This window comes from Ovis aries, chromosome 4 (assembly GCF_016772045.2).
Source record: "Ovis aries strain OAR_USU_Benz2616 breed Rambouillet chromosome 4, ARS-UI_Ramb_v3.0, whole genome shotgun sequence".
Taxonomy (NCBI): Eukaryota; Metazoa; Chordata; class Mammalia; order Artiodactyla; family Bovidae; genus Ovis; species Ovis aries.
The window spans coordinates 8082559-8106224 of NC_056057.1; the positions used below are offsets into that span (position 1 = coordinate 8082559).

Sequence of the window (23666 nt, forward strand, 5' to 3'; positions counted from 1 at the left end):
GGCTCAGTGGAAAAGCCAAAAGCCTCCAGGTTTGGTCCCTGTATTAGGAAGATACCCTGGAGGAGGACATGGCACTCCAGCATTCTTGCCTGGAGAATCCTATCAACAGAGGAGCCTGGCAAGCTCCTGTGCTCCTGTGCACAGTTCATGGGGTCGCAAAGAGTCAAACACGACTTAGGAACCAAACAGCAGCAATATTCTCAAGTTTAAGGACAAGCAATCACAAAAATTAATAAATTGGAAAACACAACTGTTTCTGATAACGTAATTTCAAAGGAGAGGCCCAAGGAGCCCTAATCTAACAAATGAATGAATTGCTGTGTTTCAACTAGGTAACAGTTAAATTATGAGCTTCCTAGACAGAAAAGGTATATACCAACTCCCTAAATTGTTAAAAATTCCATTGTGTTCTAATTATCCATTTAATCCCTTGAATACCAATGTACAATTAACATTACAAATAATCAAGGTTAAAAATAAAATGAATGCAAGTGTGACCTAGTTATAATTAAACTAATTACACAGATATGTAGCATAATAAGGGTCTTACAGACCATTATAAGGATGTAAATTTATTCTTCCTTTCAAGATCAGCTATTTGAATTTCATTTTCCAATTACTTGACAAATGATGGAATGGGGTTATTAAGGAGAGACTCAGCTGTGCAGGGCTGAAAAAATGAACCCCATACTTTGGTTTTCTTTTGAAATTCTGATCCTTTGGGCCATATATACTTAGCAACTGAGCACACGTGCACCTCTTGTTCAGATAAGCAGTAATATTGTTCTATTTGGGTATTCCCTGTGGGCTCCATGGTAAAGTATCCACCTGCCAATGCAGGAGACTTGGGTTCGATCCCTATGTCAGGAAGATCCCCTGGAGGAGGGCATGGCAACCCACTCCAGCATTCTTGCCTGGAGAATCACCGTGGACAGAGAAGCCTGGTGGGCTACAGTCCATGGGGTCACAGAGAGTGGGACACAGCTAAGCAACTGAGCATGCATGCACATGTAAACAGAGAAACTGGAGAGGAAAGGGCACCACAGAATCAGCAGAAGCACCTTTTACTTGTATGACTGCATAGAAAAATGAGCAACGTACCACCAGAGAGCCTCAGGTGCACAGGGCTTGGTTCCCTTTCAGGGTGACAACTGGAATCTACAACCCTACCTCCACAGACCTCACTCACTCAACTGATCAGTTCTTTCTATTCTCTGTTCTTGAACATAATTAGTTCCAAATACTGACTTTTTAATCAATTGTCACAGACTCACTGAAGTTTAATGCAGTCTCTGTCCACAGACAGCAATGACTATAACAGTTAAGAGCCCATACAAATCAACTATAACATAAAGCAAAAATTAAATTAAAAACAACAAAACAAACAAGAGCCAACGGACAGCAGAACAATTAAACATACAGTCTTTGAAGTAAGACAGATATGATTTCAGGTCTCCACCTGTCCTCACAGAAGCCAAGAATGGGAACAGTCCTTGCATGAGGAGTGCACACCAGCTGCTGGACATCAGGCCTCTCCGAATCTTCGACATCTAAGAACATCATTCCTAGTACAAGGATAAGGAAGCCAGACTGGAGGAATGGGGAGAAGTGGGGAAAATGCCGTCTTAAGAAGTGAAAGGGATAATGAAGCACAAGTAAATGTCTGATATATTCTAAATCTATCAGAATAAAATTAGAATAATACAACCAAATACAACCAGCAAACAACTCCTAATTTTTTACCTCTCAGGGTGATTGGAATGAACTGATTATCTTGAAAACTGAAGAGATAGAAAAGAAAAACAAAAGTAAGCATTTATCTGTCCTTTTTTGTGAAATACACCTCTGGGTAGTGAAATAAAGTATAGGAACAGAAACTCCTTATAAAATTATTCCAGTTAGTAAATGAAAACAAAATGATGAGTTAATACATAACCATTTTGCAATCTCCAATGAATTAATGCATTAACCTTGGCATTAGGCATCAAAAAAGGGGGAAAGACCAAATATTATATGCTTCCTGATGAAAAATCAAAAAATGAAAATACTACCTCCTGCTTACTTGTGCCAAAGGACAGACCCAAACACTGATTATAACTCTGGATCCAGCAGCAACTTGTAAGACACAGGACAGAGCATCACATCAGGCCACATCATTTGTACACAATCGTGTGACCCACAGGCAGCTCTCTCCAAGCCCAACAGCCCAGGATCAAAGGCAAATTAGAAAGAAAAGAAAGAAAGGAAGAGGAGTCCTGTAGACTGAGGGTCTGAAAAGTCCTATGAGATCTTTACAAATGAGCAAGTCTAAAGGCTTGTGTCCAGGGCAATCTCAAGAGATAAAGCCACACAGGATCCTCTGCAGAGAGGGGATGTCACTGGTACAGGGCAGGCAGACTAGCTTCTGGGTTACTGCCAAAGTTCTAGGTCATGGTCAGAGTCTTGGTGATAAAAGTTTGCCTTATAATAATATACTAATTTACATTTTTGCTTGGGGCTGGTGCATGGGGATGACCCAGAGAGATATTATGGGGAGGGAGGTGGGAGGGGGGTTCATGTTTGGGAATTCATGTACACCTGTGGTGGATTCATGTCAATGTATGGCAAAACCAATACAGTATTGTAAAGTAAAATAAAGTAAAAATAAAAATTAAAAAAATAAATAATAATAATAAAAAATATAATTGGAGTTGCCTTTGAAGGGGAAAAATGACTGGATAGAGATTTAAGGGGTACAGTCCTGTGAAGATGGGACTATCAAACCATCTCACCTATGTCCTGAGAAGCCTGTATACAGGTCAAGAAGCAACAGTTAGAACCAAACATGGAACAACGGACTGGTTCAAAATTGGGAAAGGAGTATGTCAAGGCTCTATATTGTCACGTTGCTTGGACTGGATGAAGCATAAGCAAGAATCAAGATTTCTGGAAGAAATATCAATAACCTCAGCTATGCAGATGACGTCACCCTTATGGAAGAAAGCAAAGAGGAAATAAAGAGACTCTTGATGAAAGAGAAAGAGGAGAGTGAAAAACTAAACATTCCAAAAATGAAGATCATGGATCTGGTCCCATCACTTCATGGCAAATAGATGGAGAAACGATGAAAACACTGACAGACTTTATTTTCTTGGGTTCCAAAATCACTGCAGATGGTGACTACAGCCATGAAATTAAAAGATGCTTGCTCCATGGAAGAAAAGCTAAGATAAACCCAGACAGCATTAATTAAAAAGCAGAGACATTACTTTGCCAACAAAGATCCATATAGTAAAGCTATGGTTTTCCTAGTAGTAATGTATGGATGTGAGAGTTGGACCATAAAGAAGGGCAAGCACTGAAGAATTGATGCTTTTGAACTGTGGTGTTGGAGAAGACTCTTGAGAGTCCCTTGACTACAAACCAGTTAATCCTAAAGGAAATCAGTCCTGTATATTCATTGGAAGGACTGATGCTGAAGCTGAAGCTGAAGCTCCAATGCTTTGGCCACCTGATGCAAACAACCAACTCATTAGAAAAGACCCTGATGCTGGGAAAGATTGAAAGCAGGAGAAGAAGGGGATGACAGAGGAAGAGATGGTTGAATGGCATCACCAACTCAATGGACATGAGTCTGAGCAAGCTCCAGGAGTTGGTGATGGACAGGGAAGCCTGGTGTGCTGCAGTCCATGGGGTCACAAAAAGTTGGACACAACTGAGCAACTGAACAAAAGTCCTGAGCTGTTTCCTGAGAGAGACACAGATTACAAAAGTATTTCACTTTTGTAAAAATTCATTGAAATGTTCTTTTCTATAACTTCAACTAAAAAATTTTTAAAGATATTTTAAAAATATACATTAAACCAACAAACACAAGATTTTGAGATAGCAGAAATATTCTTCTAAGCAAATTTTGGAAAGATGAAATCAAAATTATGTATATTATGTACAGAGCAATGACAGCAATAATATCACTTATGAAATTTTTAGGGTTAAAATAAAGCTATACAAAGAAACATATTTATAGACTTGGTTTGATAATTTATTTAAAGAAAAAGATTTTAAAATTCATTCATATCAAGTTAGAAATAAAACAACAAAACTAAACTGAGAAAAGTATGATGGAAAGGCTAATAAAAATGACAAAATTTAACTTAGAGATTGTCATAGTGAGTGAAGTCAGACAGAGAAGCAGAAGCATCACATGACATCCCTTAATGCAAACTAAAAAGAAATTATACAAATGAACATAGTGAGGACTAAAAAGAAAATATACAAATGAACTTATCTACAAAACAGACTCAGAGACTTAAGAGAATGAATTTAGGATTGCTGGGGGTGGTGGGGAGAATGGAGGGAAAGGATAGCTAGGGAGTTTGGGAGAGACATGTACACACTGCCATGTTTAAAATGAATAACCAACATGGACCTATTGTATAGCACAAGGAACTCAGCTCAATGTTATGTGCCAGCCTGGTTGGGAGGGGAGTTTGGGGTAGAATGGCTGAATAATTTTGCTGTGCACCTGAAATTATCACAGCGTTATTAACCAGCTATACTCCAATATAAAATAAAAAGTTTAAAAATAAAATAAAATATTAAAAACAAGAATTTTCCGTGGCAGACTCATATTGATGTATGGCAAAATCAATACAATATTGTAAAGTAATTAGCCTCCAATTAAAATAAATAAATTTACATTAAAAAAGAATTTTTTAGAAGGTATTAATTAGAAAAACTCGTGTGTGGTTTTCTCTACGGAAGCAAAATAAAATAGAAGATCTATTTTTAAAATATTGATTTTAAACTTTGGTAAAATAAACTGATCTGTGACTTTATTAAAAAATGACAAAATTTAATAAATTTGGAAACTGAAAAACATTTTAATTACTAAGTAAATTTGATCTTTCATTCTTTTTAAAGTAAAATAGTCATAGTCTGGAAAGTATAAAGGCAATTTAATAGAAAAAAATCACAACTATACAGGTACAGAAAGAGGAAAAATACAAATATTAAGATGATAATAGTTATAACTCCATGTAAGTACTTAAAATTTTAAATTAAGTAAATAGGTTACCAAACGGAAATAGAGTCATAGATGTAGAAAAAATTTATGGTTACCAAACGGGAAGGTGGGAGAGAGATAAACTGGGAAATTAGGATTGATAAATATATACTACTATATATAAAACAATTAACTAATACTGGGCTTCCCTGGTGCCTCTGCCTGCAGTGCGGGAGACCTGGGTTCAATCACTGGGTTGGGAAGTTCCCCTGGAGAAGGAAATGGCAACCCACTCCAGTATTCTTGCCTGGAGAATCCCATGGATGGAGGAGCCTGGTGGGCTATAGTCTACGGGGTCACAAAGAGTTGGACACGACTGAGCGACTTCACTTTCACTTTCACTTCACTCAATACTCTGCAATCACTTACATAGAAACAGAGTATAAAAAATAGTGACTATATGTATAACTGAATCAATTGGCTGTATACCTGAAACCAGCACAACACTGTAAATCAACTATACTTCAGTAAGAATTGATTTTAAAAAACAGGAAATAAAGTAAATCGGTTCATTAGAAGGGAGAAATATTTTGGTGTCAAAATAACAAAAAAATAGAAGTAACTTAATTGTAGGACTTCCATGGTGGCTCAGCAGTAAATAAGCTGCCTGCCAATGCAGGAGACACAGGTTCCATCCCTGGGGGTTGGGAAGGTCCCCTGGAAAAGGAAAGGGCAACCCACTCCAGTATTCTTGCCTGAGAAACCCTATGGACAGAGGAACCCAGTCCCAGGGGTCTCAAAGACTCAGGCATGACTGAATAACTAAACAATAACAAATTAATAGTACAAATTTAATATCAAATTTTTTAACAAAACAACTAGTTTTGTTATGAGTCATAAGTTTAAATGATATATGAAATTTAACAAATAAGAAAATATTTAAATTCCTGACAGAGTGTGCTGCAGAAATAAAAGGACAGATTGATAATCGACAATCTTTTGTGATATAAATATGTCACAGCGATGAAATGTTCAGTGTGGAGAATATAGCCAATAATAACACAATAACTTTGTGTGGTGACAGATGGTAACTAGATTACCCTGGTGATATTGCTATAATATATGGAAATAGCTAATCACTCCAGGAACTAGCATAGTGTTATAGGTCAATTATACTTCAAACTGACAAACTCATGGAAAAAGAGATGAGATTTGGGTCACCAGAGGCAGGAATGCCGGGAAGGGGAATCTGATGCAGGCGGCCAAAAGGTATGAACTTGCCGTTATAAGATAAATAAGTATTAGGGATGTAAATCTACAACATAGTGATAGTGAATAGTGAAGTCACTCAGTCGTGTCCGACTCTTTCCGACCCCGTGGACTGCAGCCCACCAGGCCCCTCCATCCTAATGAATACGATTAGCACTGCTGTGTGTTATACATGACGGTGGTTAAGAGAAGACAGCTTAAGAATTCTCATCACACAGAAAATATAATTTTCTCTTTCTTTTACTTTATATCTATATGAGATGATCAATGATCACTAAATTTGTGATAATAATTTCATGATATACATAAGCCATTCCAGATATATGTACACCATTATGCTGTAATCCTTAAATTTACACAGGTTTACAAAATGATAATGTCCATTATATCTCAATAAAGTTGGAAGAGAAGAATAGAGGAGGGAAAAAATAAAAATAAACACTATTATTAGGTGAGTAAAATACACTAGCATTGAACATTGCTTGAATGGTTTTAGGGAAAGCAAAAAGGAAACAGGAATCAGAAGCATTACTATAGGAGAAACGGAAGACTTTCATGAATTACTAGGATAAACATTGTATTCTGGGTGGAATAAAATACTTTTCAAAAAGAATTAGATTTGTTTCAATGAATGGAAAATACAGAAGGTTTGCAGAAAAGACCAACATTCACATACCAGTTATTTTCAAATTAATCTATTAATATAAATGCAATATAAAGTCAATTAAAACTCCAGTGAGAATTGTGAAGCCAGCTTTACATTTTTTCTCTACATTGAAAAAAATAACTTATATGCAAAACAGAAATACATTCACAGACATAAGAAACTAATGGCTACCAAAGGGTAAGGGGTGGGGGATAAATTAGGAGTTTGGGATTGACATATATATTACTATATAGGTGGCTCAGTGGGTAAAGCATCCACCTGCAGTGCAGGAGACACAGGAGACATGGGTTCAGTCCCTGGGTCAGGAAGATCCCCTGGAGAAGAAAATCACAACCTACTCCAGGATTCTTGCCTGGAAAATTCGACGGACAGAGGAGCCTGGGAGGTTACAGTCCACAGGATCACAAAGAATCTGATACAATTAACACTTTTCAGTTTCAGGACATGAATTACCTCCCGACGAAGAAAACTTCATTGCAGATCTAAAACAGATATGCAAGGATTCTACAGAGAAAACTGCAAAACAAGTAAACGATGCTTTTTAAATGACCTGAGTGAATGGCTCTGTACCAGAGTTAAGGATAAAGAACACAAACTATCATAGAGATGTAAATCTCTTCAAAGTAAAAAATAAATTTGACTCCATTCCAATCAAGATTCAAATATTGTGACACTTTTATACAAGTTACCAAAGTGATTCTAAAAATAATAACTCATAAAGGTACCAAAGTAGTCCAGGTTATTCTAGAAATGAAAAACTAGGAAGACAGTCAGGTGGGACCAACTCACCAGTATACATCTGAAACAGTAGAAGGTAAAGTGAGTCCCAGCCTAGCTGAGAACTCAGTGCAAAGAGTAAGACAGACAAAAGACATATGGCTGTGACAATGGCCTTAGACAAACTGGAACTGGAATCATGGACTGGAAAAAAAATCAGATTATATTTCCATTAACCATATATTCAAATATAGACTCCATGCAAATAATAAACATGAATGTAGAAAAGAAGCCTCTGAAAAGAGACCATAGCAAAAATCAACAAAGCCAAAAGCTGGTTCTTTGAAAGGATAAATAAAATTGACAAACCATTAGACAGACTCATCAAGAAACAGACAAAAATCAAATCAATAAAATTAGAAACGAAAATGGAGAGATCACAACAGACAACACAGAAATACAAAGGATCATAATTATATGCCAATAAAATGGACAACATGGAAGAAATGGACAAATTCTTAGAAAAGTACAACTTTCCAAAACAGAATCAGGAAGAAATAGAAAATCTTAACAGACCCATCACAAGCACGGAAATTGAAACTGTAATCAGAAATCTTCCAGCAAACAAAAGCCCAGGTCCAGACGGCTTCACAGCTGAATTCTACCAAAAATTTCGAGAAGAGCTAACACCTATCATACTCAAACTCTTCCAGAAAATTGCAGAGGAAGGTAAACTTCCAAACTCATTCTATGAGGCCACCATCACCCTAATACCAAAACCTGACAAAGATGCCACAAGAAAAGAAAACTACAGGCCAATATCACTGATGAACATAGATGCAAAAATCCTCAACAAAATTATAGCAATCAGAATCCAACAACACATTAAAAAGATCATACACCATGACCAAGTGGGCTTTATCCCAGGGATGCAAGGATTCTTCAATATCCACAAATCAATCAATGTAATTCACCACATTAACAAATTGAAAAATAAAAGCCATATGATTATCTCAATAAATGCAGAGAAGGCCTTTGACAAAATTCAACATCCATTTATGATAAAAACTCTCCAGAAAGCAGGAATAGAAGGAACATACCTCAACATAAGAAAAGCTATATATGACAAACCCACAGCAAACAGTATCCTCAATGGTGAAAAATTGAAAGCATTTCCCCTAAAGTCAGGAACAAGACAAGGGTGCCCACTTTCACCACTACTATTCAACATAGTTCTGGAAGTTTTGGCCACAGCAATCAGAGCAGAAAAAGAAATAAAAGGAATCCAAATTGGAAAAGAAGAAGTAAAACTCTCATGTTGGCAGATGTCATGATCCTCTACATAGAAAACCCTAAAGACTCCACCAGAAAATTACTAGAGCTAATCAATGAATATAGTAAAGTTGCAGGATATAAAATCAACACACAGAAATCCCTTGCATTCCTATACACTAATAATGAGAAAGCAGAAAAAGAAATTAAGGAAACAATTCCATTCACCATTGCAATGAAAAGAATAAAATACTTAGGAATATATCTACCTAAAGAAACTAAAGAGTTATATATAGAAAACTATAAAACACTGATGAAAGAAATCAAAGAGGACACTAATAGATGGAGAAATATACCATGTTCATGGGTCAGAAGAATCAATATAGTGAAAATGAGTATGCTACCCAAAGCAATCTACAGATTCAATGCAATCCCTATCAAGCTACCAGCGGTATTTTTCACAGAACTAGAACAAATACAAAAAACCTCGAATAGCCAAAGCAATCTTCAGAAAGAAGAATGGAACTGGAGGAATCAACCTGCCTGATTTCAGGCTCTACTACAGAGCCACAGTCATCAAGACAGTATGGTACTGGCACAAAGACAGACATATAGATCAATGGAACAAAATAGAAAGCCCAGAGATAGATCCACACACCTACAGACACCTTATCTTCAACAAAGGAGGCAAAAATATACAATGGAGTAAAGACAATGTCTTTAACAAGTGGTGCTGGAAAACTGGTCAACCACTTGTAAAAGAATGAAACTAGATCACTTTCTAACACCGTACACAAAAATAAACTCAAAATGGATTAAAGATCTAAATGTAAGACCAGAAACTATAAAACTCCTAGAGGAGAACATAGGCAAAACACTCTCTGACATAAATCACATAAGGATCCTCTATGACCCACCTCCTAGAATACTGGAAATAAAACCAGAAATAAACAAATGGGATCTAATTAAAATTAAAAGCTTCTGCACAACAAAGGAAACTATAAGCAAGGTGAAACGACAGCCTTCTGAATGGGAGAAAATAATAGCAAATGGAGCAACTAACAAACAACTAATCTCAAAAATATACAAGCAACTTATGCAGCCCAACTCCAGAAAAACAAACGACCCAATCAAAAAATGGGCCAAAGAACTAAATAGACATTTCTCCAAAGAAGACATATGGATGGCTAACAAACACATGAAAAGATGCTCAACATCACTCATTATCAGAGAAATGCAAATCAAGACCACAATGAGGTACCATTTCACACCAGTCAGAATGGCTGTGATCCAAAAGTCTACAAACAATAAATTCTGGAGAGGGTGTGGAGAAAAGGGAACCCTCTTACACTGTTGGTGAGAATGCAAACTAGTACAGCCACTATGGAGAACAAGGTGGAGATTCCTTAAAAAATTGCAAATAGAACTGCCTTATGACCCAGCAATCCCACTGCTGGGCATACACACCGAGGAAACAAGAATTGAAAGAGACACATGTACCCCAATGTTCATCGCAGCACTCTATATAATAGCCAGGACATGGAAACAACCTAGATGTCCATCAGCAGACGAATGGATAAGAAAGCTGTGGTACATATACACAATGGAGTATTACTCAACCATTAAAAAGAATACATTTGAATCAGTTCTAATGAGATGGATGAAACTGGAGCCGATTATACAGAGTGAAGTAAGCCAGAAAGACAAACACCAATACAGTATACTAACACATATATATGGAATTTAGAAAGATGGTAATGATAACCCTGTATGCAAGACAGCAAAAGAGACACAGATGTATAGAACAGACTTTTAGACTCTGTGGGAGAGGGAGAGGGTGGGATGATTTGGGAGAATGGCACTGAAACATGTATACTATCATGTAAGAGATGAATCACCAGTCTATGTTCGATACAGGATACAGGATGCTTGGGGCTGGGGCACAGGGATGATCCAGAGAGATGATATGGGGTGGGAGGTGGAAGCAGGGTTCAGGATTGGGAACTCATGTACACCCGTGGCAGATTCATGTCAATGTATGGCAAAACCAATACAGTACGATAACGTAAAATAAAGTAAAAATAAAAAAATTTTTTAAATAGCTTTATCATGATAGAAAGAGAACTTCCTGAGACTCAAACAGGAAGAAATAACAAAGGAAAAAAAGAACAAACTGTCTTATTAAAACTGAGAATGTCTATACACATAAAATTTTAAAACAAAATTAAAATACAAATCTCACACGCTAGTAAAGTAATGCTCAAAATTCTCCAAGGCAGGCTTCAGCAGTACATGAACCATGAACTTCCTGATGTTCAAGCTGGTTTTAGAAAAGGCAGAGGAACCAGAGATCAAATTGCCAACATCTGCTGGATCATGGAAAAGCAAGAGAGTTCCAGAAAAACATCTATTTCTGCTTTATTGATTATGCCAAAGCCTTTGACTCTGTGGATCACAATAAACTGTGGAAAATTCTCATTGAGATGGGAATACCAGACCACCTGACCTGACTCTTGAGAAATCTGTATGCAGGCCAAGAAGCAACAGTTAGAACTGGACATGGAACAACAGACTGGATCCAAATAGGAAAAGGAGTACGTCAAGGCTGTATATTCTCACCCAGCTTATTTAATTTCTATGCAGAGTACATCATGAGAAACACTGGCCTGGAAGAAACACAAGCTGGAATCAAGATTGCCAGGAGAAATACCAAAAACCTCAGATGTGCAGATGACACCACCTTGATGGCAGAAGGTGAAGAGGAACTAAAAGCCTCTTGATAAAAGTGAAAGAGGAGAGTGAAAAAGTTGGCTTAAAGCTCAACACTCAGAAAACGAAGATCATGGCATCTGGTCCCATCACTTCATGGAAAATAGATGGGGAAACAGTGGAAACAGTGTCAGACTTTATTTTGGGGGGCTCCAAAATCACTGCAGATGGTGACTGCAGCCATGAAATTAAAAGACGCTTACTCCTTGGAAGAAAAGTTATGACCAACCTAGATAGCATATTCAAAAGCAGAGACATTACTTTGCTGACTAAGGTCCACCTAGTCAAGGCTATGGTTTTTCCAGTGGTCATGTATGGATGTGAGAGTTGGACTGTGAAGAAGGCTGAGTGCCGAAGAATTGACGCTTTGGAACTGTGATGTTTGAGAAGACTTTTGAGAGTCCCTTGGACTGCAATGAGATCCAACCACTCCATTCTGAAGGAGATCAACCCTGGGATTTCTTTGGAGGGAATGATGCTAAAGCTGAAACTCCAGTACTCTGGCCACCTCATGCAAAGAGTTGACTCATTGGAAAAGACCTTGATGCTGGGAGGGATTGGGGGCAGGAGAAGAAGGGGACGACAGAGGATGAGATGGCTGGATGGCATCACTGACTCGATGGATACGAGTCTGAGTGAACTCCTGGAGTTGGTGATGAACAGAGAGGCCTGGCGTGCTGCGATTCATGGGGTCGCAAAGAGTCGGACACGACTGAGCGACTGAACTGAACTGAACTGAACTAACAGGTAATACTTGAAACCTATAAAGCATGTTGAAAATATTGAATATGTGAATATATTGCCAGTTGAATATATTAAAAACTCTTACCTAATAAGTAAAAAAGACAACCTTATAAAAAAGAACCACAGTCATGACAGGTGATTGGCAGAAAGAAACCCTAGGCAACAGATAAATATGGGGAAAGCATTCTGTCAAGTTCATGAGTAATTAAAGAAATGCAAATCAATCTGACATTGAAATTGCCTGCCTATCAGGCTTGTGAAAAATTAAACCTTTTAATAACTATTGCTGAAGAGGATTATGAAATGTTCATGGAATAAGTATACATGAAGCCTACACAATGATCTTATAATCGTGTCTGATTTTAAAATATGCTTCTCCCTACATATTTAATCGTCTGCACTTGACATGCCTACACATATGCAGATAACTAATAAAATTAGATACATGCACATAGACACCTATGCATGTTTAAACTAGACAAGCAGGAGACATACAAATATTAACACTGGATTTTAAGATTAGAGGAAGAATTTCTGTTCTCCTGGTGCCTGGCACATCATAGATGGACAATAACTATTTGTCAATGTAAAAAAAAAATTAGCTAAGTAATGAGTACCTATGATATTTTTGAAATTTTTCCATGAATTTATTTGAACCTATATATAAAAATCTCAAGCAAATTACTTCCAAGTCTATTAAGAGATAACTCTAGGATTCCTGGTAGACAGACTATGAAACTGAGAACTTGATGGCTATTTATATAATGACCCTCAGAGAACATATCACAATGCCTGTCGCTTTCTTTATATCAGTTCCATGACAGATTTCTGAAATCTGTTATCCAGTTAAAATTAATTTGCTCTAGCAGGAAAAGCAGAAAGATATATGCCAGGACCTGTCATACAGCACTGATACTCAGAAGAGCAGGGCACAGGGTGGGAGTGGGGAACAGCTAAAGGATTATTAGGACACATACGCATGGCACACAGATGCGGCAGACGGAAAACAGCTGAACCGCCGGAAAGACAAAGTCTGGGGGTGAAACAAATGAAACCACCCTGCCCCTGCAAGCCCCTGCACTGCAGTGAGCACGTCTGAAGCTCTACCCCGTCGATGTCAAAGCAGAAGAACCAGGCCCTGGCCACTCCCACCCACCCGGCTTCCATGGGGCAGAGCAGCCAGCATCACTGCTGGAAGGGGGCGGCCCTGGGCTGCTTCCACCACCCTCTGGTCGGAAACACCAAGTCCATTTCATTCCCTTTTGGAGGCCTTTTTCCCCTCTTGTGAGCAGTGGTCACTGGAAATAAATTTGGAGGCCAATGACCTCCTCTGACTTTAGAGCACAGGATGAGGGGGAGGCTGGGCTTCTCTAGATTTGATGATCATCTCTACAGGCAATAAAGTGATAGAACCTGGACTTTACCCCGTGGGAGTCCTGACGACGGCGTGTCCCGAGCTCGGAGGCAGGTCCCCGGTCAGCATTTTGAAGGTGGTGGTTTTCCCAGCCCCGTTCACCCCGAGAAGCCCAAAGCACTGAAGGCAGAAAAGAAACAGACCATAAAATCAAAATTACGTCAGAAACGGCACTTGCTTTCAACTAGTTTTGTGCTACTTTTGGTTTGTATTATTTGTAGCCTTTTACAATCATAAAATAAGTGTATAAGGCACTTTATAGCTCACACAGTACTTCTGAAATCACTGTGACATTTGAGCGGTATAATTTCAGCATTAATTCACAGACAATATATTCACGTCTGGAAAATGAAAGAGGATGACAAGTAAGTGCAATTACCACAAATTATGCTGAATCCTATCTGGTAAGACAGAGGCGCACATCACAGGTTCCTGTGTCCCTCTGGTTAGCACAGTATTTTTAGGAGTCACGTCATCATAATCATGACTATCCCAGTGCCTTCTTCTGTCTCTGAATCTCTCTCTGTCCTCTAACTCTGATGATGGCCTAACCCTGACAACTAATGAACAAAGCCCTCTATTTCCATAGGATCACACTCAGCATCAGGTCACCTTTTCCTGCTTCACTGTCTTATATTCTGTGTGGAACATGGCCCTGCTGTCTTTTGCAGCCCAGTCTCTACCTTGAACCGAGGCTGTTCTTAGCTGGAGATCCTGTGGTGGAAGCCAAGACGCTTATCCTTACTGACCTCCTTCCAGGACACCTGTTTCCTGATGTCTGGGCACTGCTGGCTTCCTGAATCCTGGGTTTCCTGTGGCTGAGCCCACTTAGTTAGCACAGAGCCCTATTTTGTAGCTCTGGAAGCAGCCTGCTTCAACACCTATGCTTTCCCCACCTTACCTGGGTCTCTTCTACCCTCTGAAACAAGGGGCCATCCTGTTGCAGATCTGTGCTGTCCCCTGTCATTCATGTCAGCCAGACCACACCTGAGCTGCTACCCCAGGAACAACACCATGAGGTAATTCAAGTACATTGTACCCTCTGGGCTAAGGCTTGAGTTTATCAGAGCCCTCTTTCTCACACTCCTGCCTCCCCACTGCCCATTCCTGCCTCCCTGCTCTCAGGCTCCACCCCCGCCATGGGGCTGCCCTCTCCAGACTTAGGGCTCTGAGGCCATTCACTTCACCCTGTGCCTTTCAAACTTGATCTGCTGTTACATCACCCTGGGCACTGTTTATGACCTCCCATTGCCTGCCCAATTATTAATTCCTGGAGGGAAAGGGGCACAGCATAGCCATCTTGGTGTTTTCCGTAGGCTTCTGCACAATTCTTTATATCTAAGTCATTAAACTCAGACGCTCAAATAAAGCCTAGTGAATAGAATCCCAAGATGAATGCATCCTGGACCATTTCAGATATCTGGAGCATTTCTCTTAGGACATTTTTCAAGGTTTTTTTCTTACTCCTTAAATCTATCACAGAGAAGGAGCTGTTGGTTAGTCATTCAGTCACGTCTGTTTTGAGACCCCATGGACTCTAGCCCACCAGGCTCCTCTGTCCATGGGATTTCCCAGGCAAGAACACTGGAGTGGCCCATTTCCTCCTCCAGAGAACTTTCTCCTCCAGGGAATCATTCCAAACCCAGGTATTGAACCTGTATCTCTTGTGCTGGCAAGCAGGTTCTTTACACTGAGCAACTACGGAAGCCATGGAGAACTAATAGCAAAATGAAATCTTTTTTCTTTTTAAGCGAGAGTAAAAAAATAGTTCCATAAGATGGCAAAAATCACAATACTAGTCTTAGAGTTGAGCAGCAAACACAAACCCTACAAAAAAAGACTTGTTTAACATCTGTCCTGTCTGACCACACACCTTGGTGCAGGGTGCCATGTCCCTGGGTAGACACAGATCCATCATCTCTCAGCTCCTCTCTACCTCAGATCCACTCACAGCAGAGCTTGGATGCCAATCAGATAACCATATAACCTACTTTGAATTCCTCAGAAGTTTGGAACAATATGAATGCAAGATACTCTCATTTATTTTTAACAGTTAATTAAAAGGAATCACTTCCAGAACTGACTTCCCTTTATGCATTAAGCACACATCAGGAACAATTTACATGGCTTCTGTCAGTTCACAAAAAACATTTCTACTAGAGTTCATGAAAAACAACTCTAAGCTAGCTGTGGTGTGTGTTTTTCCTTTTTCAGAATAACATTTTATTAGATGGCTTAATGGGCCACTTAAAGAGTATTGAAGTTCAAACAGGAGTTAGAAGTGTTTTCCTTAATTAATCAGATTTATAAAATATTTGCACTCAATGGAGAGTCACCCTGTAACCCAAACAATAATGAAAACTCCTGAGTTACTTGGGCTTTCCCTGGTGGCTCCCTGGTGGTTCCCTGGTAAAGAACCCACCGGCCAAGCAGGAGATGCGAGTTCAATCCCTGGGTGGGAAGATCCCCTAGAGAAGGGAATATCTACCCACCCCAGTATTCTTTCCTGGAGAATCCCATGGACACAGGAGCCTGGTGGGCTACAGTCCATGGGTTAGAAACCGAACAACAACAACCTTGATCACTTAAATTTTTAAAATTATGAAAGAGAATAAACCCCATCAATCAATCAGCAGAGTTTTCACTAGGGAAAGTCAACTGACTGTCTATACAGATCCAGGAGAGATTCCTAAAATGTGCAGATGCTTTCAGTTGTGATGTCAGATATTCTGGGAATAACATGAGCAGATCAACAATTAGACTGAGGCCTGTTTGCAGCAGAAAAGGTACAGACAGAAGTCCCTTACCTCTCCCCTGCGCACGCCCAGGCTGATATCTTGCACGGCGGTCGTGCTCTTGAAGAAGCCCCTGTAACTCTTACTGAGGTTATACAGCACCAGAGTGTCTCCGCTGGTTCTGCCTTTCATCACCCTCACTTGCTCTTTTTCAACATCTCTGTCCTTGGAAGATGTGACTGTGCCTTGAATGGCAGAGTGGCCCCTGGGAGGATAGATAATTCAGAGTTAATTCACCCCTGAGAAATGGGCCGGAAGAATCAAGGGGGAAAGAAAGGTCAGAGATCATCCCAACAGCGACATGGATGGACACCAAACGCAAACCACTTGCTGATTTTATGAGCAATAAAGTCACGCCAGAGGACGTGCCAGAGGACAAATAATTCATCACAAAGTTGTAAGAAATCAGTTTGTCTGACCCCTTGGAGCAAGTGAAGTCAAGAGTTAGTCGCTCAGTTGTGTATGACTCTGAGACCCCATAGACTATGGCCTGCCAGACTCCTTTGTCCATGGAATTCTCCAGGCAGCAATACTGGAGCGGGTTGCCAGTTCTTCTCCAGGGGGTTTTTTCAACCCAGGGATTGATCCCAGGTCTCCTGCATTAACAGGTAGATTATTTACTATCTGAGTCAGCAGGGAAGCCTTTGAGCAAACAAGCCCTTTGATAAACTAGATTATACATGAAAGTTACCAAGTGCTACAGTTCCACAGCACACGCTGGATTGTGTAAAAGAATGCACAGGAGGCAGTCGACAGACACCTGTCAGATGAGCACAAAGCTAACTCTCAACTCTGATTTATTGTCCCTAAATCTGAGCTAGCTCACTTTCTAATCTTTATTATTTTCTTTCCTGGTGCATTTTTCCTTTCAAGTAAATCTCAATTTCTGAAAACTGTAATAAGCCAATATTTTAGTCCCTAAATGAGTACAGATCACTGAGATAGTGTTGTGCCCACATCAATTTCCTGGTTTTATCAATGTAATATTGTAGTGTACTGTGTTATTATACTATCACAGTATTGTTGGGAGAAGCGAGGTGAAGGGGACATAGAGTTTCTCCAGACTAATTTTGCTATTTCTTATGAGTCATAAGCTATTTAAAAGTTTAAAAAGTATTAAAAATACAATAAAATATCTAGAGCTAGACCCCAGTGCCCCCAGCCCCTTTCCCTGTACTATTTTTTCCATTCCTGAAATCACCACTGGACAAACATATAATTTTCTCAACACACAACCCGGATGATTAGAAAATACAGCTATACATGCAGGAGAATGCGTTATATGGTAGATTTTATATAATGTTCAAAAGCATAAGAAATGAATCCATCTATAGAGTGGAACAGGAAAGCCTGGTGTGCTGCAGTCCATGGGGCTGCAAAAACATGACTTAGGGACTGAACAACAAATAGAGTGGGACTGACTTACAAGGGGGTTCTGAGGGGACTTCAGGTGCTACTGACTGGGAGAAGGTAACGCGGCTATGTTGAATTTCCAAAGATTCACTGAATTTGACACTTTCTCCTTGACTGTCGGGCGCCCTTCCCCAGGTGAGGGTGCATTCCACGGCCCTTCAGCCTTGCCTGGTCATCCAGAGGCTGCCTCTCACTCCAACAGGACACACGTCACCTTATCCCTTCCTGTTTCCAAGACCAATCAGCAGTTCCGACCATCTCCTCACTGCATCACCCGGCAGCTCCGCGCCTGCTGCCTGGTCTCATGCCAGAGCGTCTGCTCTCAGGGCTCGGGGCTCCAGCACATCTACTGGTTTCATCTCAAGGGGATCTGGTAGGTGGGGGGCTCTGAGTGAGGTCACTGCTCATTGGCCTCCTCCCCACAACACAACATGCACTTCATGCCCCTGCACTCAGAAACGAGCTGCCTGGCCATCTTCCAACTGACAGTCATGAAAAACGGCATCTGTGTCAAAAGGAAGGAGCCTGGCAGGCATTGGTGCAGCGGGTCCTTGCAGGGATTTAGTGCAGCTGATATCAGAAGGGAGATGCTGCCCTGGGCCATGTGGCTACTCAGACCCAGCAGGCAACTGGGATATAGAGAGCAGAAACTGCCTCCAGACCAGAGAGGCAACAAACAGGGACCTCCCCCCGACCCCATGACCGAAGCCCACCCAACCTGATTCGTGTGTGTCTGGAGCTCAGGTTCTGATGTGATCCTGGGTCTGGGCAGACAACACAGGCTGACAGAGGGACTGCAGGCTATAAGCAGGTGCTGGGTGGGGAAGGGCAGTGGGGACCCGGCACCAAGGTCAGGCGAGAGACAGTCCACTTAGGAGGGGCTGCAGGAACTCTCTGTCCACATGCAGAGGGTAGGGTGTTCCTATTCTTTCCAGGAATTCACTACAACAGTGTAAAATATTTCCTGCACAAGGAATTTATAGAGCCGGGTAGAAGAGAGTAACAAACATGTTAAAACAACACTGACGGCCCTGATGGTAAATGCAAGCTGTAATAGAAACACTGGGAGGACGTCATGCCAGGCCAGAGAGGCAGGAGGACCTACAAGCAGGGTCCTGGAGATGAGGAAGGCAGTCCTGGCAAAGGACCAGCCCAGACTAGAGATCAGGGTCAATGTCACAGGTGGAGGCAGAAGGGACATCACATGGAGCGCCCCTGAGTATGAGCTGCCAGACTTGAAGGGCCTGGCTGAGAACCCTGGACTTAGCTTTCAGGCAATAATTAGTGACCTGGTTAGATCTGGATTTTAAAAACCTATTAATTTGGTCAGATCATTGTCATTCATAATGGAGTGACAGGTACCTAATGTCTAAGTTACATTTAATTTCTGGATTCTGTAACCTTCACAATGACAAAGAACAACATTGACTATTTACTGCAGATAACAATGACATTATTCTAATATTTGGTTTCACTTATACTTTTCCACTCCAAAATCACTGCATATGGTGACCACGCCATGAAATTAAAAGACACTTGCCCCTTGGAAGAAAAGCTATGACCAACCTAGACAGCATGTTAAAAAGCAGAGACAACAAAGGCCCAACAAAGGTCCGTCTAGTCAAAGCTATGGTTTTTCCAGTAGTCAGGTATGGATGTCAGAGTTGGACCATAAAGAAAGCTGAGCACCAAAGAATTGATGCTTTTGAACTGTGGTGTTAGAAAAGACTCTTGAGAGTCCCTTGGACTGCAAGGAGATCAAACCAGTCAATTCTAAAGGAAACCAGTTCTGAATATTCATTGGAAGGACTAATGCTGAAGCTGAAACTCCAATACTTTGGCCACTTGATGTGAAGAACTGACTCATTTGAAAATTCCATGATGCTGGGAAAGACTGAAGGCAGGAGAAGGGGACGACAGAGGATGAGATGGTTGGATGGCATCAAACTACTTGATGGTCATTGGTTTGAGCAAGCTCCAGGAGTTGGTGATGGACAGGGAAGCCTGGCATGCTGTAGTCCATGGGGTTCCATGTAAAGGTAACACCCAAAGTCTTTACAGAAATATCTTTTGATGCTGCCGGAGGACTGAATACCCTGAAATCTGCTGAAGGGGTTTCTACAAAATAGGTTTTAAAATAGATTAAACTATGGAGGGCCGAATACAGGACCAATTACATTTGAAAGGCACACCGAATTCTATTTCAACCTCTGCCAGTATTGGAAATCTACAGATTCCAGAGGGATTGTGACCAACTCAAGAGAGATTTGTGATGGGTATTCAGATGGTTCTCCACTTTAGCAGACACTAAAGGAAGTATGTTGATGAAATGACTGAGGGGGAGAATTTCTATAAGGAAATCATCATGGAGTGTTAATACTAGGTCTATAATATTTAACAGCTTCTCCTGTGATATGGTCCTAACTAGTACTTTCTCCAAGAAGGATCCCTTTCTTAGAGAAAGTCCACAGATTCAGGCCACAAGGGTTACAGAGGGAGAGACATGCCATTGTGGACCCTACGTAAGAAAGTACACTCCTTGCTTAATATTTAAAATGTGTTATCTGTCAATATTTCACACGTCCTCACAAAACCACTTGTGATCCTATTGAGAATATAGAGATGTGGGTATAAGAATGTGTTTGTGTGGACATGGGCACACACAGACTCAAGTGGACAGCATACATCATATACACATATACTGCTTGGGCTACTGACTTTCATTCTCACCTAACAAAGAGGAGGACATTATCAGCATCGTTATTGAATAATATTAATTAAGTAAAACATTTTTAGTGCTAATAACAAAAGGATCCCTCCCAGCATCAGGTCTCTTCCAATGAGTCAACTGTTCGCATGAGGTGGCCAAAGTACTGGAGTTTCAGCTTCAGCATCAGTCCTTCCAATGATTAGTCCTGGGTGTTCATTGGAAGGACTAATGCTGAAGCTGAAACTCCAGTACTTTGGCCACCTCATGTGAACAGTTGACTCATTGGAAAAGACCCTGATGCTGGGAAAGATTGAAGGCAGGAGGAGAAGGGGGATGACAGAGGATGAGATGGCTGGATGTCATCACCGACTTGATGGACATGAGTTTGGGTAAGCTCCGGGAGTTGGTGATGGACAGGGAGGCCTGGCACGCTGCGATTCATGGGGTCACAAAGAGTCGGACATGACTGAGCAACTGAAATGAACTGAACAAGAGGATCTGGCAAAGGGCAAGTTGTTATCAGCACTGACTTTCTTATGCACCTGCTTTTAGGAGTTGATGCTATTTTACCACAAAATGATATTATGTTATGAAAGTGAAAGTGTTAGTCGCTAAAGTTATGTTCAACTCTTTGAGACTGCATGGACAGTAGCCTACCAGGCTCCTCTGTCCATGGGATTTCCCAGGCAAGAATACTGGAGTAGGTTGCCATTTCCTTCTCCAGAGGATCTTCCTAACCCTGGGATCGAATCAGGGTTTCCTGCACTGCAGGCCAATTCTCTACCATCTCAGCTACCAGGGAAGTCCAGAGTATGTTACGGGATCAACTGAATTCACCCTAGGTGCTACAATCAGAGTAAGAGGAAAACTGAACAATTTTAAAAAGGAAAATTCATTAAGGTGACTAAAGAATTGGGTTGATTATCTCACAAGTTGACACCTTTTCTTTTGACACTCCCCTTCCTAATGTCAGTAACTCACCAATGAAAAGAAAAAAAAAAAAAAAGCAAACAAAAACTATAAAATCCTAACTATGAGATGTGGCTATGATACTGTTCAGAACGTTTCTTGTCCCGCAACCTCCAGGATGGATTTGCTGCTCCATCTTTATTCAAACACTAGTTCTATCAAGGATGAGCCTTGCAGGACGTACCTGGGTTGGAGCCAGAGATCTCTGTGAAGCAGCACCCTCAGGAGGAGAAGGACCGAGCCTTGTACAGCCAACTGCACGAAGATCCAGCCCAGGAAGTTCATCTCAAATGGGCTCACATAGGAGTCGATGCCAAAGTTATGGGTCAGGTCGTACCTGATCTGATTGTAACAGAGTTCTATCAGCCCCTGACCCAGGCAGAACTGAGGGAAAATAGTGAAGACCCACTTGAGGACGTCATAGATGTTCTGTAAATTCTGTGCAGTGAAAGAAAGAGAAATCAAAGTGAGAGCTCTTCATAAAGAAGACATACAAAACCACCAATTATCTATCTCCCAGCCAGTACCGTCCAGTGTTCCCTTACAATGTAAACTCACGGCTGTTCACAACGAGTTGTCTCTACTAGTGTGGCTCAAGGACAACAGAAAACCACCCCCCCAAAAAAAAAGGCTTTTAGGTCAACACCAAAATCAAACAACCCAGTCAAGAACTGGGCAGAAGACCTAAAGAGACATTTCCTTGAAGAAGACATACAGATGGTCAATAGGCATAAAAAGATGTTCATCATTGCTAAGTATTAGAGAAATGCCAATCAAGACCACAATGAGATATTACCTCACACCAGTCAGAATGACCATCAAGAAGTCTACAAATGCTGGACAGGGTGTGGAGAAAAAGGTACCCTCCTACACTGTTGGGGTGGGAATGTAAACTGGTGCAGCCACTATGGAAAACAGGATGAAGATTCCTTAAAAAGCTAAAAATAGAGCCACCATCTGATCCAGCAATCCCACTTCTGGGCACATATCCAGTGAAAATCTAATTTGAAGAGATCCATGCACTGCTATGCTCACAGCAGCACTGTTTACAATGGCCAAGACATGGAACAACCTAAATGTCCATCAACAGATGAAGGGATAAAGATGTGCATACACACAATGAACCATTACTCAGTCACAGAAAGGGATGACATAATGCCATCTGTAGCAACACGGAGGCTAGTAGAGGTTATCACCCTACGTGAAGTAAGTCAGAAGGCACAAGACAAACATCATATGGTATTATTCATATGTGGAATCCAAACCATGACACAAATCAGCTTATCCGTGAAACAGAAACAGACCCACAGACATAGAGGACAGATCTGCAGTTGCCAAGGGCGGGGGGGGGGGGAAGGGGAGGGGTGGAGAGGGAGTTTGGGATTAGCAGATGCAAGCTATTACAATATAAAGAATGAATAAACAGCCAGGCCCCACTGTATGGTACAGGGAACTACATTCAGCGCCCTGTGATCAACAATGATGGAAAAGAACACGAAAAAGAATGTACAGTTCAGTTCAGTCGCATAGGATTGAGTCACTGTACTGCTGTACAGTAGTAATTAACACAACATTGTAACTCAACTATACTTCAATAAAAAATAAGCAAAAAATAAAAGTAATAAAGCAAAAAATGACTTTGGGGGGCATGTATTGTTACATCACAGTTTACTGTCCTTTGCATGCAGACATGAGAAAAACATGGAAGGCTCATTTAATGATCCTTTGGTTCCAGTCTTGACCAACTACCACTATTTACAGACTTCCACCAGTCCTAAAGGGGCTTATTATACCACTTTTCATAAAACTATGTCCCTGGATCAAATAATATATGACTTCAAAGGGCTCCGTTTTAACAAGATGGAAACAGGAGACTTATAGCTTTTAACTCAGGATCTGACAGTTCAGGGAATAATTAATTAATGGTGAGGACTCAGATCTGA

At 40.6% G+C, this 23666-nt stretch overlaps 1 protein-coding gene across 1 annotated transcript in view; it reads right to left on the bottom strand.

The window, feature by feature from the left end:
* The window catches only part of ABCA13 (ATP binding cassette subfamily A member 13), a 393578-nt gene that overhangs the window by 90937 nt on the left and 278975 nt on the right, over nucleotides 1–23666 (bottom strand). The window contains exons 54-56 of the mRNA XM_042248365.1: nucleotides 21908–22161; nucleotides 16644–16836; nucleotides 13847–13956 (exon numbers count right to left, since the gene is read on the bottom strand). Of these exons, the coding sequence (XP_042104299.1) occupies nucleotides 13847–13956; nucleotides 16644–16836; nucleotides 21908–22161 (557 nt within the window). The remainder of the gene's footprint in view (nucleotides 1–13846; nucleotides 13957–16643; nucleotides 16837–21907; nucleotides 22162–23666) is intronic.